This window comes from Ambystoma mexicanum, chromosome 3q, assembly GCF_040938575.1.
Source record: "Ambystoma mexicanum isolate Mex_15411 chromosome 3q, UKY_AmexF1_1, whole genome shotgun sequence".
In the NCBI taxonomy this organism is placed as follows: Eukaryota; Metazoa; Chordata; class Amphibia; order Caudata; family Ambystomatidae; genus Ambystoma; species Ambystoma mexicanum.
The window spans coordinates 1,099,111,216-1,099,130,341 of NC_090926.1; the positions used below are offsets into that span (position 1 = coordinate 1,099,111,216).

At 43.6% G+C, this 19,126-nt stretch overlaps 1 protein-coding gene across 8 annotated transcripts in view; it reads right to left on the reverse strand.

Annotated features, from left to right (window-relative positions):
- The window catches only part of CYP4F22 (cytochrome P450 family 4 subfamily F member 22), a 517,355-nt gene that overhangs the window by 195,015 nt on the left and 303,214 nt on the right, over window positions 1-19,126 (reverse strand). For 2 of the 8 annotated variants that reach the window (XM_069603853.1, XM_069603857.1), the window contains exon 3: window positions 5,493-5,637. The exons of the other annotated variants lie outside the window; for them this stretch is intronic. In XM_069603853.1, the coding sequence (XP_069459954.1) occupies window positions 5,493-5,637 (145 nt within the window). The remainder of the gene's footprint in view (window positions 1-5,492; window positions 5,638-19,126) is intronic. 8 annotated transcript variants of the gene reach the window in all.

The following is a 19,126-nucleotide window of genomic DNA, read 5'->3' on the forward strand; positions in this document are numbered from 1 at the left end:
AAGATGATGCGGACATCCCAGCGCGTGGATCAAAACATCCTTTGCACCCGACTTCCCTCGACTCGAAATCAAAGCGCAGTCGGGCGGAGGGGCTTGTCAGGGGTTTTGGCCCATATTCGAGTTATTATGCTGCAACATTTGGTGCTGTGGGTTTAGGAAATCAAAGATGCCGGAAAAGCCCACATTTGCGCCAGGATCCAGGAAAACCGCGCAGTTTTTGTGCACACCAAAATGGTCGCCTGACCTACCACCCACCAGTGCGAGCGTGATCGGCCAGGAGTGCCATGGGTGAAATGTGTGCAAAAGGAAAAACAGCAGTGCCGGTTGGCTCAAAAAGTGTTTTGAAATCACCTTTGTTTCTCTGAAATGCAAGCTAAAAATGCCTATTTTAAACATTGCAAGATATTCAGAAATCTCACTGAACACCAGCAGACATTTGGCAGAATGTATTCTTGTGTGCATACAAAATCTGGAAAGAGAAAGAGCCCAAAATAATGTTCATAATGAAACTGGCTGAGCCGTGGATGTCAGCAGCTGAAGTGAAATTGGACTGAAAGACACTAAATCTAAATGTTTAAAATAAATGAGTGACCTACTGTTGAGTGTCACATAGTTTGCAACTGTTAAATGTCATAGTTTTGAACTTAGAATCAGCGTTCTAGCTGCATGTGTAAAAATTGTACGTTTGATTTGGATGAAGAAAAACTGGGAACAAAAGTGACATGTAGCTGAAGCCTGGCTTAAAGAGAGTGAATTCTGCCTGGCAACTACCCCTGACAGGAGTTGAAACTTGCTCAGCCACTGTTCCCAGGCCTGGCTGCATTCTGCTGCCCCCACCAAAAGGAGATGACACCTCCCTGATTGGATTAGGGGAGGAGCAGCTGGGGACTGCAGGGAACTGAACAATGAGCCTTCATTGGCTCAGGCAAATGTTAAATTGGGGGGGGGTCGGAAATGGCTTCCTCTTGAGAGAAACGGGGAGGGGCAGTGCCTCTGTGAGCAACTTGAGTTGGAGGAAGTGGACAAACCAGAAACTCCACCATGTGCTTTGGGAAACCATACCCCTCTGGGCCTGAGCATAATTTTTAAAAAAAAGAGGGATAATTCATAGTACGGACTTGTCAAAATTATATAATTTTATCATTATTCTTGTGATTTTTCTGTGCACATTTTAAGAGGTGTTAGAACTCTGTACCATGTTCTGAGGCAAAACCCCATGAACTATAGAGATTGCAGACACGGGGTTCACGCTAGAAAAATGAATATTTACTGGAATATGTGTAGAGAGGCGGTGTACATCTGTGTCATTTTTGGTAAAAATCCAATATTGGTAAACCAACCAAAAAGCACAAAAAGTTGCCATTTTTGAACTCTGGCTCTTAGAAACATCAGAGTTGGAACAGAGACTACCTTATGTGATATAAGATCTGTACATGTAATGTCAACGACGTGTGTATCTGGGAAACCTGTTAGTTATGAAAAATTCATTTTCTAAGTAAAAGCAAAGGGGCGTTTCTTCAATAGACTGTAAGACTCTGACTCACTCTGACTCACTGCTCCCTTCTCAAATCAGGTCAAAGAGAAATCCTTGACCTATCAAATCGTGAGTGGGTTTGGCAAAGAAAGTTAGCATCCACACCCATTTTCAAAAGACATAAAAAGAGCCACTGGAAGCCAGACAGGGACATTCATTTTCCAACCTTCAACTGAATTACTGCGCAGCACGCTGACGGAGAGCTCCAGAACTTCACTCCAGAACTTCACTCCAGAACTTAAAGCAGAGAGGCCTGGACCACCAGCTAAATCCTTTTTCAGCAGGCCTTCAGAATCCAGCAATCCAACCAAACTATTCTACAGCCGGGCGAGCTGTTGAATTCTTTGCCAAGAACCTTTACCAGAACCGGTAGCAGACCCAGAAAGAAGTGCCGACAGCAGAACCACAGACCAGATCAGAACCAGAGAGACCAGAACCAGAGATCCAGACCGCGGCGAAGTGCAGAGCAGAGCTGAACCAGGGAGCTGTGACTTCAGAACCACCCGCTCGGAGTCCAGACCAACCTGCTGACCAGACCCTGACGGCCTATTTCAAATTCATAGTGTGAGTACTTAGCCAGAACTGTGCAAAACCAATCTCTTAGCTTAAATGAATCTGATTCAAAACATTCGAACCTGTCCAGAACTGCATCATTGAATCGTGTGTCCCTTCTCAGATTTTAAACCTGTAAAAGTGTCATTTGCCATTTTGAATCATTATTTCATTTCTGAAAATCTACCTTCACGAAATCAAATCGTCCGTATCTCTTGAACTGTTTGTGCTAGGAGCGAGTTTTAACTTTCACTTTAAAGCTAAGATTCTAGGCTTTCCAAAGAACCCCCCTTTCTATTCATTATACTTTTTCTGTAATCGCGCTCGACGCACTCGGAAAAAGTGCTGCGATTTGCGATTTGGCTCAAATTTCTTCACTTGTCAAAATAGCAGCTTCTTGCTTTCCTTTGCTGAAATTCGTTTGCAACCTGACAATCATTCATAGGAGCATTGCTAAAGTGACCCTGAACTAATTTAAAGTAGCTATCACCCACCCTGAATCTCTTATAGGGAATTAAAGCAGATTTTTCCCTTCTTTGCAAACCACATTTAAAGTATTTTGCCTGTGTTTTAAAATCATCCCTGTGATCTAAGCTTGCTAGGGGGGAACTGAACTACATTTGATTGTATTCCTGAGAACTGTGTGCTTTACTTCCATCTCCTTATATTGCATAAAGGGGGGGAATGAATTGCCACAAGGGGAAAAGTGAACCTATTAGCTTTTGTTGAACCCAAATCACATTTACCCCTGTGCTGCATTCTTTTCCTTCACTGCATTCATTGAAATCATAAAAGTATTCTCAGCTACCTTGTTCTTTCCGTACCAACTCCTAAGTAATAAAATAAGTGTGCTAGTACAACATTATCCATTGTTGATCGACATTATACTCATAAGTGTGATATCAAATATTAATTTATTATAAAAGTGTGATAGATATCTATTGTTTAATTTTTCAAATAAACCTTTTCAATTTGCAAAACAAACCTACTTCTTGGCTCAGTGGGGTCAGGGGGATTCTAAGAGAGGGGCGTTATACAAGGGTTCATCATCCAGATTATGACTTGTCATAAAAATATATAAATAAGGGTTTCCATCAGCATCCCAGACTAGGCCTTGACTTAGCTGTAGTGTTGAATTGAAGCCGTTAACAGCTGAAAGGGATTGCTTACCTCCCCAAAACTGGGTCTTGCTGCCGAAGGGCTTGGCCTTCTGGCATCAGTGCTTGGGGACTGCCCCTGGGTGGTAGTGGTGCGCAGTATAATTCAACATACAATCATAAACAGTTAGAGCAACAACTCTCAACATTTTCCCCCAGATCAGACTACCTCTCCTCCCAGGGCCCAAGGCTCTCCCATTGTTATCTCACAGAACCTTGTGTACCTTCCCTGCTGAGGTCTTGTTCCTTCTTCCACTTCTAGTACCTTTCTAGGGGCCACCAGGACTGCTGGAAACATCTCGGGCTGTTTAACTGGCCAGGTTCTTTCCTTCATGTCTTATCCTGCACCAACACCTGGAACATCTGCACCTCCTTCTGCTTCTCTATTAACCTCCACCACCCCCTCTAGTCTCCAGCTCCCGCTCCAAACTTTCCTGGCCAGGTGCCTGTCCCTCCTCTCAACTACAACAACCGTATAGACTAACCCCCACCGGTGGTGCTCCGAATTCTAATTTCTCCTGATCTTGTCTGCCAACCTTCTTCCTTCCTGTCACAAACCGATTCCTGAAGTTGACATGCCTCTTACTGCCACAACCCCCTCCTGATTTTTTCCATCCAACAATTTCCTGATGGCTCACAAATTACTCCTCCATCACAGAGCTCCCTCTGATGTTCCTCAACCTCCTCCTTTTGGTCGCCAAGCTCTGCCTGATACTTTACCCCAACAAACCCCTTCTTCACCTGTCATCCCCACCTCCTTCCACGCTTCTCCAAACTCCTTTCTCCTACTCCCATCTCAACACCCCAACCTTCTTATGCCAATTACCCACATCTCTAAACTGCATTCATGAGCTCTTATACCCCTGTGTTCCCCTCCTTGGGTTGGGCTTTGTGAGGGTCTGCACCCGTGTCATGATATTTATAAGGGGCTAGGATTGGCTGCCCCTGACAAGTTCCCCTGAACTTACTCTGGACTTTATGGGCAAAACCAAGCCTTTCTCCAGTCTGTCTGCCATCTTGGAATCCCTGTCCCTTTCCCTGTTACTGCAAAGCTCTGAATGGGGAGCACAAAGCTCCTGTGCATCCCCAGCTCGTGAACATGACGTTGTGAAATCATTTGACAGTCTTCTCAATCCCTCTGAACGTGTCGCTTTAATCGTGTAATAAATCACTGTTATACCTTAGAAACGAGTGACTAGACTCCTCATGTATTGCTTGACAATTTAAGTCAAGTCACAACCAATAATACCAATATTCCAGCGCCCAGGTGAACATTGTTCTTAGCAAAATCCCACTACCATAATGGTACTACTCGGCTGCAAGATGGAAAGAGCTGGAAAATGGTGCAATTAACGGGGCCCACGAGAGCAGTGCCTTGCAAATGCCTATGTAATACTGAAGCACAATCCTGAACTGTTGGCTTTGTAAATTCTTGTTTTTAACAGGCCTTCATGCAGAGAAAGCATAAATTGAGTGTCTGAAGGCGTACTTGTTAAGACTTTTACAGCAGGAGCACAATGAAATCTACAATTAAGCAAATAACTCTCAGTAGACTGCTTACAAAAAACACTGGTAGGATGACATTTGAGGTTAGTGCTTGATAGAGCTTGTTCAAGGAGAACCGAGGAGGGTGTGCTTTGTCACGGGAAGGGCAAGTAGTCATGGGAATGTCCATAGGGATTAACATGGCCGTAGGCAACCAATGGATGAGTAAATAGCCAAACTAGATCATAGTATTTTTAAAAAAAATTATATTTACAGGGGTGCAATCTCATGTCGTGCGCTTCTCTTGGGTGATCCTTTTGTGATCTTTTTATGCTTTCAAGTATTAGAAATGTTTGATGTTTTAAATGTTGTAAAGTTGATATTTTTCAGCTATAACAATAATAAAAAAGAAAATAGCCAAATAACACCCACAAGCTGTGTGCCTCTCCTCACATGCCATCTCCCTTCTAGTTTTGCTAAACTGCAATTGTTTTGGCTTAGGCACCACCTAAAGCCCAAAATTAAAAAAGGGGTTACTTTATGACTCTGGGTGTTACAGAAGGCTTGAACCGCGGCCCTAGAACAGTAGCTAATGGCAAGCTGTCTTTTTAAAAATCACCATAATATGGGCTTCATCCACACGTATTGTCATCTATCTAGTTCTCGGAAATGATTTGTGATTTGTCCAATGAGGTCTTAAGAAGCCATGTGAGCATCGAACACCCGCAAGAGAGAAAGTGGATGAAAAGCATGTGGTTGTCTACCTGATGTATGGAGAATAGCTTTCGAGAGATCTGGGTGAAATATCCTCACAATGGGGTAGAAGATACTAAACCACCATGAGCAGGCATGAGTATAGGACTTCACAAGGTCATTGGCAGCCAGCAGACCTTCCTCCGAGTTCCTGATCTGTAATGGGGCAAGGAGAGAACATGCAGGCTAATTACTGTACAAATGAGAACCAGAGCACCAGGAAACAGAGGGGAGAGTTCATCAACAACAAACCGTCTCTATGTAGCCAACATCTACTGTTTACAAAGACATGATTATGAAAAGCTGTATTTGTAGTACTACAGGATGAGGCTGTTGAAAGAATAACATGTGTCCCATGGTTGATTATCCTGCACTAAACACATGCGTAATGTGGAGTCCGCAGCCTTTGTAGATGGATCACGTTTTGCATTTTTCTGCAATACTTAGGCTCAAAAAAGCCACAAAAAAAGCTGTGCATTTTAAGTCTATTTCAGAGAGATGCATTAAATACAGTCTGTAGGTAAGGTCGTGGAATAGCTTTGGTGTATGTAACCAATGCTTGTTAGCTTGGTCACACTAATTCATCAGCATGAAATGACGTAGGGCATTGGATATACCATTCAAATTCAGCTCAAATCTAGGCAAAGAAATCAGAGAGGCCATTGAATCAACCTCTCACAGCATTACCATCTCCACCACCCCGGCACGCACACTGCCTCTCTGACCGAATTCTAGTCTCTCCTTCCCCGAATCTCCTAAAAATGATTGCCTTCCTCAAGCCTACTTCTTATTCTGACAATATAATCCCAGCCTCCCTCATTAAACAATTGACGGGCCTGGTGTTCAATCCGCTCCACAACATCATCAATGCCTCCCTGGCAGAAGGATCATTTCTGGACACCCTCAAGACTGGTCTTATATGTCCTCTTTTGAAAGAATCAACCCTAGATCTAGACGACCAGGCCAACTACCGCCCATTACAAATCTCTCGTTTTTTGGGCAAAATCTTGGAAAAAGTTGTTGCCACACAACTTCACACCAGAATCAAACAACTCAACCTCCTCAATGATTATCAGTCAGGGTTCTGCCCCAAGTGTAGCATGGAGACAGCCAACATCTAGTTGGTGGATGATGTCCTCCAAAATCATGTATAAGGGTGACTCATGCCTCCTCGTCCTCCTTGACCGCTCGGTTGCATTTGGCAACGCCAACCACAGCATCCTTCTCTCCCTCCTTGCTAATAGGATTAGATTCTATGGCACTGTCCTGAATTGGTTTATCTCCTACCTCTCAGACAGACAACAGACTGTCCATATGAACCTTTTGCATTCTAACCAACTCCAAGTCTCCTTGGGAGACCCCAAGGCTCCATCCTCTCATCAACCCTTTTTAACATTTATGTGGAGCATCTATGCACTCTCCTCAAAGACCCCAATATAACCATCCACCAATATGCGGATAATACTCAGTTGTACATGAGAGTAAGTAGCGCAAAGGACATCATTCGTCTCTGCGATTACAGTCCTGGATGTCGACTGCCTACCTCAAACTAAATCCATTGAATTTGTCCTCATCGGTCCGCCTGCTATGAACCAACTTGTCCAACAATGGCTCAAGGATATGCCCCTAGAAGGATTTCATTCACAAATCTCAGACTCAGCAAAATCATTAGGCTTCACCATTGACAGCAGCCTATCCTTCCAGAAGCACAAAGCCAAGAAGGGCCAAATTGCCTGGCTCAACCTGACCATTCAAAGATCAAACCCCTCATCCTGATGCAGGACTTAGGGACTGTAGTGCAGGCCCTTGTGGTCTTGCACATTGAAATGCTCTCCTGACAGAACAGAGCTCCCAGCTGCTCACTTGGCTACCCTAAAAGAAGCCCACCTTGCTGTAGTATGTTTTATTACAAGAACACAGATATTTGACCGATTTACCCCACCCTATGCGAACAGCATTGGCTCACACTCCAAGCCAGGATAATGTTCAAGACTGCAAATATCATCTACAAAGCAGTTGAGTGCAGCACACCAGCGTACATGGCGGCCTAAGCTCCAAATATCTGTAGGCACATGCCCCTTTGCACAGCAAATCGCCCAACCGGCTTGAATCACAACTCATCAGTGTCGGTTCGGAATGCCCCAATTCTCCAATTTCACCAATCCTCAAAACATGGCTCTTTCAACAGCACCTGACCAGGGATTAATTCCAATGGAACCAACTAACCAACACAAAACACACAGTACTGTGCTACTGCAAAGAAAATGCCAGCCCAAATGCTGGCTACCCACACTCTTTTATAGCGGTCCACTGCTCTCGAGGTAGGCGCATGCTTTAAATGATAAAAATACAAATTAAAAAACTGACAGTTGAATACTGCAGATGACACTGCTCTTCATGCGTAGTAGACAGTTGCAGGCCACACACAATTAGTACAGTGGTGCACCAATAGAAAACTGTGTAACGTATGCAGCAAACATGGGTTGCTATCAAAGACTACAAGTCTCACTCTACAATGACCACCAAAAGGTAAACACTGAACCATCCCTCTATTCCCTACTAACCACACTTCATGGTCCATTTGAAATATTGTAACCACATTTCATTGGCCGTTACCCATATCTGCACAGCATTGTTGACACTGGGCTTGCTTAAAACCTTGCTCCAATCATTTGACGAGTTGATCGCTCAGTTACGTAATTGACCATACAACATCACCATAGAAAAAGTACTGGAGTTGAGCCTTACGATACAAGAACAATATTTCTTTTTGTGAAACCTTTCAATGTTTTGTGTTTGTAGATTTGACTGGGAAAGACATGGTGGTTGGATGACAAGGCTTGCTATATTGGAGGTAAACTGAGGAACCATCAAGTATCCCACTACGTTGCTAACCTATGGTGTTTAGCCAGTCTTTCCAGCTATGGCCTTTATCCCACCTCCCTAAACCTGTGTTTAACACTATCTGTTGATTCCCTTGTCCCTAAAAGGATATTGATGTGACCAGGAACGGTTGGGACAATAGCTATCATCTACTAGATACATGCACTTCTGTAAAAAGAAAACTCAACTGGAGAAGCTTACTGCAAGAGACTGCCTGTCCAACATCCGAAAACAGAAGGCAAGGTTATGTGGGCCTGCGTGGAAACCGAATATGGGGTTTCAGGGTGAGAAAGATCAAGTATACAACAGAGATTTAAGGTACCAAATTACCTGTGTGAATGTGCAAGATTGTCAAAGGCTGTGTAGGGAACCAGCAGTGACAGAACAAATGAGGACATGCCAGTCAAAAAGATGGACAGTGCTCCAGAAATACGCAGCCCACTGATCCACGCCAAGATGCGCAGACCTATCCGGAGCAGCCTTAGGAAACTGCATGCAAATAACCAATTCCCATGCTCAGCTTGTTGGGCTACATGGCTGTGTGCGGTTTGATGTTCATGGGTAACAAGGGCATGTTTGCACAGCCCCAAAAGCACTTGGCGTTCAATGCTGAGCGATGGTGTCCATGCAATGATAATTGTGCCAGTTGCTAAGTGGAGACAGGATGACCGAGCATGCAGAAGGGGAGGAAATGCAGGGGAGCAGAGAGAAAAGGAAGATGAAGAAAGTGTTAGGAATTGAGAAAATGAGCTGAAGGTGAGTAGAAAGACCTGCAGACAGACTTGGAGGTCATGGAGGAGAAGAGAGTAAGAAGGGTGAGAGCAAGAGCAGAGAAGAGGAAAAGAATAAAGGTGAGGAGGAGGGTATGAAGTCAGGACCTTCTTAAAGGAGGTGCTTGGTTGAGAAATTGAAGGAAAGGAAAGGAAAGGACTAGAGGAGGGTGAGAAGCATGCATTACCTATAGTGAAGGGGGTTGGAAGGAAAATAGTAGTGTGACAGCAGGTGGAAAGAGGTTGAAGGGAAAGGGAAAATGAAGATGGCAAAACATCATTAGTATAAAAAAAACTATTGGAGCGGAGTAAGGGGTGTGAAAGAGACAATGTGGAGGAAGTGGGAGGAGAGGCTTTGAAGTGGAGAGGACACTATTGCTGGGGCCAAGCGCGGAGGCAGAGAAGGGCAAAATAAGGGGATGGAAATAAAAAGAGAGACAAGGTTAGGCAACAGATTCAGACCAGGTATTCCTAGTGGATTAGAAGCCTATTCGGGCCTAACGACCTCTGGTGACCCCTTACCTTGGCTTGGAACTGTAATAATTGATCCAAGGAAGTGTGTACACTTGCAGATGGAACAGACAACATCGGAGTCCAACATTCATGGTAGACAATTAAAAAACAACCCTTCAACCAAGGCCAGAAGTGCAGGGGCCATTTGAAACCCTAGACACTGTCAGTGACCTTCATTTGACTTCCAAGGAAAACAGTACAAGGCAAGAGAGGGCTTGACTAACAGTCCTTAAGTAAGCTCGAGGTGCTCATCTTTAGTTTCTAGCAATATTCCACATTCTTGCAGCAGGTCCACCCTAAATGCTGAACCTACTTTTGTAGTGGAAAAAAATAATTTTTGAACCATAGTATTAGAGACTTGCGTTGTCTTCAAATCCCATGACCATGAGAGTTACCACATGCACACTCTGTTATGGCTCTAGACTAAGATCTCTCCTTCTGAAGAGCAATCTCATTCTATATTATCCAATATGCTCTAAATGTCTCTTAGGTATGTTCTTCACTGTCCTTTATATACATTATCAAACATACACAGTATATCACATAGCTAGATTTGCATGGCCCCATTTGCCACAGGAGTCAAAGTAGCTCCTTGTAGCTGTTGGTTTCAAGCTAACCAGACTCCCCTTGGCTATAACCAGGGGCTAAATAACTCCCAGTTCCTTGCAGTTTTAATCCCTGCTCTATCATACCTGAATTTCAATATCTGGTTCAATCAAGATAGCTGGTCTATACCATGGAAAACATCATTCTGTACCAATTATAAGAATTAAGTATGACCGATGTTCAGTGCGCTCTAGCCCTAGAAAACAGATTTCGTGCATGCAGTGCAGCTAGTACAGCGAGGCTCTACTCCCAAACTAAAGAAATATACAAACTATAACAGATTTGCACTAGTTGGTTGCACTCGTTCCAACGAGTTATTACAAGTAAATGAATCCAATAATCTTTAACAAAGTTCTTGCTTTAATGGAGTACACTCCTAAGAAAGTACAGCCAACACGTGTTTCAACATTAAGGGCCTCATTACAAGGAGGGCGGTAAGGGGTTAACGGCGCCGGTAAAGGCCCCGGAGCCGTTAACCCCTTAAGAGGTCCGTTCGCGGGACCCGCTCAGGACGCCTGCTTTTACCGACGTCCTTAGCGGGTCCCGCGAGCTGCCCAGCATGCTAACAATGGGCCCGTTGTTAGCATGCTCCCCATTCCCATTGAGCCCTGTGGGGGCTCAAAAGGGAATGGGGATGGACCGGGTCCGGGTTACCTGACTGGGGAAATACCGGGCCCTCCAAGGTCGGAATGGCCCGGTATTTCCCCATTCATGGAACCCGGACCCAAGTTTGGAGGTAGCCATTTAAGGGCATGGCTACCTCCAAACTCGTAATGAGGCCCTAAGTCTTTTTCAAGGAAATGGTCACTGAGTGGATGTCCCCTTGTGTCATGTCGATTTCTTCTAGTTGTGGCAGCAAACAGAACTGCGTGAGTTGGCGTGTAATTGGTCTTGTGTGCTATTATTTCAGTGTGCGATGATGGTTTTAGTGTAGAACAGAAAAATATATGATGCTTAATTGGATATGATTTCCAGTTAGGGGCACCCTGGAAGACGATCTTGGATTAATCACCTGTAATTACTCGTTGGGGAGTGTGCGAACAAGTAGTACAAATCTGTTATATTTCAAATTTCGGTACCAATTGATAATATGCTATGGTCATTTGGGTGGATGATGCAAAACCACATCTTCTCACTACTCGGTCTACTGTAGTTGTCATATAACCCGCTAAGCCCATTAACCGATCACCAGGTCATCATCTTCAAAAGGCTTCTTGTATATATTCTTTAACCCAGCAGCCCTGAAGCATTCTCACAAGCACTTTCAAACCTTTACCTCTCCCAAGTACATCTTCCAGTTAGAAAACACAAGAACTTACTGAACTTCAACTGTTTATTGGAACATAAATCGAGCAACAAGCCAGAGAAGCGGATGTGCTTATTACCAACATCCTCTCTGACATTACTTCTTAGCCATGCGTGAAGCTCAGAAAGCACATTTTTGCAAAGAATCAGAGTTACTGTGCAATGCCAAAGAAAATACAAGGCCTTCTCTGAGTTCAGAAACCCAACTTCATGCATGATAACTATCCCCAACTTCTAAAGTACTGTGTGATACCCTATTCCAGAAGAAATCTCAAGACCACAATGAGCATCTTGCTGAAAAAAACCTACCACAGTTCCTACTCACCATTAGCGAGACGTCATGCCCCCCAGAAGGCCCCCTTTCTTGCGGATCTATTGAAGGGAGTCCTCCAATCAACCAGAGCTAAACATCTGGCCTCAAACTCCCCAACTCGTCATTCTAACCAGGAGTGGGATCAGGAAATCCCAAAGCAGATCCTAAAATCTTCTCCATCAGTTCACTCTTCAAAAAACCCTTATCTCAATCCAGATGACCTAAACCTTACACTTATTTCCAACATGTATATACGAACAAGAATGAGTCAAGGCTACCTCTCCCTTTGAAGCTGGGCTAGTGTTGACAAAGAACTACATATAGCTAAGGAATGTTACCATAAGCTGTATATGATCACACTGTCGCCACACAAAAGCAGTTAAAACAAACTTTATTCTAACATAAAAATAGACATCTGCATATGACTGACACAGTCAGTTATTATTTCGAAACAGTACTAAATCATATATATTCATGGCACAGTCCAACTGTCAATGTTGAACTGTCAAGTTGAAATGTGCCATGACTATATATGTAGCACATAAACACACATCATGTTACTAACCTCACTGATTTAGTACTGTTTCGAAATAATAACTGACTATATCAGTCATATGCAGATGTCTATTTTTATGTTGAAATTTTAGAATAAACTTAGTTGTAACTGCTTTTGCGTTGTGACCGTGTGATAAAATACAGCTAATAGAAACATTCCTTAGCTACATGTAGTTCTTTATCAACACTACCACAGCGTCAAAGGGACAAGTAGCCTTGACTCATTCTTGTTCGCATATACATGAATTTCATCCTCGCGAGTTAGGCCCCCTGTTAACAAAAAAAGAGGGTACCTGCCCATCTCTTGAGGACTTATTTCCAATAGCCATATCCTGAGAAACCTCATCAGCAGAGCAGCTTGCTTCCATGTGTTTCACCAAACAAATGTTTGCACAACATTTTTTACCACACATTGTTACCTTAAATGTGAGGCAGAACCCCTAACGAAACCTCCCCATCCTCAACTCCCTCCATTCAAAATGACCGCACTCAGACCTAGCATTTACTGTATGCAGCAAAAAAAGCGTAAACAATTGGGAGGTAAACATGGATTTGGAGCGCATCACCCATGATGTGGATGGTGGCAGTTTCTCTGTTGCATCTGGGTCTAAATCCAGATTGCTAGTCACAGAGCAGGCCATTGTGGTTAATCTGATCATGGAGTTCCTTGGCAACCACCTTCTCAATGATTTTACCAACGGACAGAAGCCTAGTGATCTCTGTTAATTAGCAAAGTTGTTAGAGTCTGAAAAGGGGGAGTGTAAATCCTTCTTTTAGGGTGTTTGGAAAAATGCCCTGATCGACCAAGGCACGGACTATCTTTTTTCAATGAGGTAGGTTTTAGTGATGCAAGGTTCTTGTGGGTGACTGACATGATGGTTGTCCGTGGTTCAGTGGTAGCTGGTACATTTTTTTATTATAGGGGCATAAATATTTCAGACAAATAGGTGTGATCGACGGTGTGTAGCGAGGGAGTCTGAACCCGCCAACAAGTGTATGGGCGGGTTCTCCCCACAAGAAAGATTTGTGAAAAATGGGTTAAAATGGTGCATTGCACAGCAGACTTTTGGTGAAAAACTGGGTAAAAAGACAGAGTTTGCAAGCAGTTTTGTAAGGTAACTCATGAAAAGTCCAATAGATGCAAGTCACCAAGAGTGCACAGAAGCATTTCCCAATGCATTGTTATGATGCCTTTCCCTGCAGTACAAGCCAGTATGAAAAACGTGTTACTGCTGGCTGTACTTATTCATGTCCATGCTGGCTGCACCAATATATGCCAGTTTCCTCATAAAATAATGTTTTCTTTCTGTATGACGCCAGTAATGATACTATAAGAATATAAGAAAATATGACTAAACTGGCTCAGCCAAAATATTTCCGTATCCCAAAGTCCAAGTAGGAACATTCTTCTGTTGCCTTTCCCATCACAAATGCCATGTCACAATAACTGTCTGCGCCAATGGTGGCCAGTCTAGGCAAGTAATTACACTTATGCTTGCTTTATCGTACATGCCCAGTACAAAATGGCATTCTCCCCCCCCAAACACATACATCATACACACACTTATTCATTCACACACACATACATTAAAATTAAAGGACATATCTTACCTTGAGCCCGTCCCAGACTGAGCAGACTCTTGCTGTGCCTTATGACAAAAGCCTTCTGGTTCCCACAAGCAAGAACAGGAGCCACCAAGCGCTTCCTAGTTCCCATACAAGAATGGAAGTGCCAAATCCCTCTGTCTGTAGCCTCCCATGCAATCTGAAAGTGTGTTGAGACGCAGTACCACCCTTTATGCACATTTAGTTGTGCAGTTCCCCAGCCTGCATGTTGAAAGGATAATGCAAGGTAGGAAACACATGACGCCCATGGCCTCGGAGGGTCCATTGGACATGCACACTGGGGAACAGAACTGGCAAAGGGAAACGTTCCCTTTGACAGTTTAAGCCAGGCCAGAAGCGCTCCCTCAGTTTCAGCAAGCAGCTCATGGGGTTTTCACTGGGCTAGCTCAGCTCCTACATAGTGGACCGTGGTTCTGGCCATTCAGAACCCTGTCACCCGTTATGGACGTGAGGCCTGTGTTAGGGTTGTGTTGTCCAAGGTGGGATTAAGAGCAGGGGAGCCCACCAATTTGATGCATCTATAATTGTCTGATTTGATCGATCTTGGTGTTGACCGCGTTACATTTTCCTGTGGACTTTGGGATTACCTGGTGGGGAAACAGGTTGGACCAGTGTTTGAATGCCAAAAGGAATTTACTCTGGTTAGTGGCTGCCTTGATAGTTGAGTAATATCCAGCTGTAGCTTCCGTAATGAGTTCCCAGTGGGTACTACTCAATTCCTTTAATGTGAGAAGGTGTGTGTGCTTATGTGTGTCTCACCACCGTTCACCAGGATGTTCATTGTGTTCAGTGTGTTTATTGGTAGTCTGTTCTTGGGTATACCAATAGACAGAGGGTTTGTTTCAGGGTGCTTGCAGGTCTACTAGTTCCTTCATGGTTTGATGGAAGTTTAACAGTAAAGCATCAATGTTAAAGTTGGTTTGGCTTGCTAGTGCTGCAAGACTGCATTCTAGTCCCTCCCAGGCAGAGTTCAGAAAGGAGCAGTGGAAAGTCAAAGTGGGATTCCCCTGCCCCTTAAAAGTCAGGATGGTATGCTTAAGGAAAATGGGGAAGGTCTCTCAAATTAAGAGCAAACTGATGCATTTTACCAGAGGGCACAGAGGAAATAATGTCTAATATGCACAACTTTCTTCTCCCGTGAGAAGGCGTGAGAAAGCCATTCAGCTCTGTTTTACCATTGGATTCTGGGACTTGTCGTTTTTTTTATTTCCCATTTGAAATTTAGAAGAACTACATGTGCCAGAATTCAAAGCAAAAAGGGGACGAGATGGCCTTCTCATTCAATGCCACAGGAAACTTGAGAGCAGGTGTCCCCTGATGTGATGGGGATTAGTACATGTTTTATGTTCATGGATTCTGTGAGATGATAGAGCACCCCTGGTGCTTTTGGAGGCTTGGGTTCCTGTTGAGATCACAGAGACAGAGAGACAGAGAGAGAGAGAGAGAGAGAAAGAGAGAGAGAGAGAGAGAGAGAGAGAGAGACAGAGAGACAGAGAGACAGAGAGACAGAGAGAGAGAGAGACCAATGAGATTGGAGCTATCAGAAAGAATGACACACATGTGAGGTGGGAAACAGACGAGACATAAAGTGGCAGTCCATTGGGCCACAGTGAGGCAACTCCAAGGCGTTGATAAGCGCCCAACTGAGCATGGTGCACAGGGACGTTATTTGGGGGGTCACCATTTGGGGGTCACCAGGAGTCGCACCTGCAATCCCTGATGTCTCCCTTGCTACCCCTAAAAAAAATTTGTAAAACCTCCAAAATGCATTTAGAGTACAATAAGCATCCATTTAGGACTACGTGCCTGATTCACTGAGCATTTCCCTATGGGACTGTGCCATTATAAAAAACGTCTGTGTGTATTTTCCTTTTCGCAGGTTGCAGTTATAGCAAGTTTTTTTTCTGCTGTTGTCTCAGTTACGATCATCACAAGACATTCCATCTCGGTGTCCTCGGCCACTTGACAATATCCTTGTGTCCAAATGCTTGTGTACACTAGTGTAGACATCTTTGACCATAGCACATAAAGTGGCCTTTGATTTCATTGTGCCACAATTAATGCTTTATTGTAATGTGTCTATCTTTCCTAGCTCCATGGCATGCTCTTCAGAATGTTTGTTTGCATCTAGGAGATTACGAATGCCAGGGTACGGCATGCCGTGTGAATTCGCTGCTTTCCCTGCGCTACTCTAAATTCTTTAATACACAGTTATGAACTCTCCCAATGGTATGTATCTTGCCAACCTCTGAAGCCCGAAAGGTAGATCCACGCAGGCTTGACATGTGCCCAACTTTGCACCAGACCTGTAGATGAACTGTCCGTCTGTTAAATCTCCGTTACCAGTTTAATGATATCCACTCCAGAGTGTAATTTGCTTTCTTACTTTGAGAACATTCAGACATGTAATTGCTAATTTTACTATAGCCGGTAAGATATCTATAGCCGGTAATATAGCTCAGGGGGCTGATCGACTGCTGCTGTGAGGTGTCTGTCATCTGCAGGTTGCAGGTTTGAATCACAGCAAGGCCAACTCAGCCTTTCATCCTTCTGAAGTTGATCAGTACCAACACAGGTTGGGTGATATTGTATGTATATTTGTTCTATATAAAGTGCTTAAGTGTATGTGCTATATAATAACACATCATTATCATTTGGCCTTGAACTTCTGCTTGCATTCACAGTAATTTGGTAATATGGGCTATACACACTGATATTAACAATACATATGGTGATCCATTCTTGTATTAAATGAAAATCATTACATTGATATCGTAACCATATTTTTCATTGTGTACTTAGGAACAAGGCTATGTGATGCCACTTTCTGTTTTGTCAAGGGGTGAAAGGGCGTGTTCCATCGCTTCCTGTGATGTCATCAGAGGGAAAGGGTTGTGTGATGGCACTTCCGCTACCCCTGGCATTTTTGTGAAATGACATTCCCGATGGTGCAAACCCATTTGAATTTGTAGATGATTGCAACACCTCCCCCTATCTTTCATTTTGGATGCTGTATCCAGTTTGGATGAGGAGGTTAACGATGTCCTTTGGGTGAGCGAGAATGGGAGGTGATGTCTTCCTGATTTTGACAAAAAAGATGGAGGTTCTGGCCCTTGGCCTTGTTCAGAAGCACAAACAAGCCATATTCGTGAGTTTGTTCTTAGCTGAGATTGCGGCTGGATATGAGGAACAGCAGATGGCTCCTGTTTGGCTGGTGAGTGGGAGCTGGTCACGTGACCAGGGACTATACATTGGAAGAGCACTACTGGAAGCAGACCTGGAATTGTTGATACAGTGTGCGTAATATGAGGGTTTTTATATTTGACACATGGCCGCGGCCTTGGGCTAAAGCTAAATGTTCTTAGATTAACCACTTGTTCACCGTTTGATGAGCATGCAGCAGAGCGTGATAAGACTCCAACCCTTAGAAGAACATAAGACAAGAGATCTCATTCTGCGTTTCAAATGTGTATTCGGTATGTGTTTGTAGTGCTATATTTAAATATATTAAGGTCTGACAGGACCAGTCATGTTTTCAAATTCCCCTACAATTGAACAGGACTATATTATGATTTGCGTATACGTTTAATGTTCAGTACTTTTCAGTGAAATAAACGGGTTAAGCTAAAAAGCTTTGTATGTTATTGAGGTGAAGTAGTTAAGTTGAAAACAAAACATCACACCATGCTTGATTAATGAGGCAATTAATAGAAAATTAAATCAAATAATCAATTCACTAATGGTGGCGATCGCCATAATTTAAAAACGAGTCAGAGGATTACCTCAGTCCCGCTTAATACTGCCATTTCAATTCGGATAGGTTAATAAATATTTAGGTGAAATATATGCAGATGCTTGATTTGGGAACTACTCTGCAAAAATAAAGTAAGAGTAATCAACCCAATACCATTGGAGAGGTACCTGACCTACAATTCACCCACCTTGGTGCGGGTGATCACTTATTGGTAAGCTTAGAGGAGGAAAGGGCATTTGACTCAGTTCCTTGGCCCGATCCCTCTAGGGTGATGAGCCTGTGCGAGTGATTCTGTCGCTGTTGCTTTGCACTGTACCAAGGCACATCAGCCGTAATAAAGAGACAGGGAGTGCTTGTTTCCTCCAAGATCAATACAAACATGACTGCTTCCCCCCTATTGTTCATCCTGACTTTGGAGAGATTTGTTTTACTCTGGCCATGCAATTAAACGGAAATGTAAAGGGAGTTATGCTCTCAGTGGTTTTGGCCCCTGATCGAACTGTGGCGGGGAGTGGTTTAGTGGTTTTGGGCTGCTCTATGGCACTATATTATCGGTTCAAATGATATTGTAGACTAGACATCCCAAAGGAAACCAGTCATTTCTTGCCATTACCTACTGACTTGTTAAGACCTGTGTCGTGCAATGTGAATCAAAGATGCACACCTTCTGATGCCTTTTGAGGCTATCAAGGCACCTTATTTTGACACAAGTGATGACTTCCTCCAGAGGTTTTTTGAGACTCTGACTTTAAGCCTCTACGTGAGACTGAGCACTCCTCAGTCTTTGTACGCGGGTGTCATACATGCCTCTGGAACAGTCACATCCATATAGTAGACACACATAAATGTTCTGCTGTGTAGATTCCAATGACAAAACAGTGTCTGCTACGCAAGATGTACGTTTAGAATATTGGCTAAAATCTTCCATGTGCTTTACTTTAAAAGCTCAATTAGTATTGGAAAAGGGAGTTCATATTATTCAGTTACGAATGTACACCTGTGCACATCTCAGAACAACTTACCAAGCCAGGTGACTGCTAGGCCTGTGCCTAGGCAATATGGGCCTGAATTTTCAAAATGAAACTCCATGTTAAAACACCATTGGCCTTATTAAGTACTAGCAAAAGTACCCTTCACTTGAAGAGGTTCTGTAGATAGACATGATAACACTCATCAATTGTTGAAAATAAATGATCCTGTAGGTTGCTGTTCCGATTCGCTTATTGCTTGATGTGCTTTCCACCATGAGGTAAACTGCACTGAGAATGAGCGCGTGCGGCTAGCTGAAATACTCCGGAGCAGACGTTGGGGGAGGCAAGG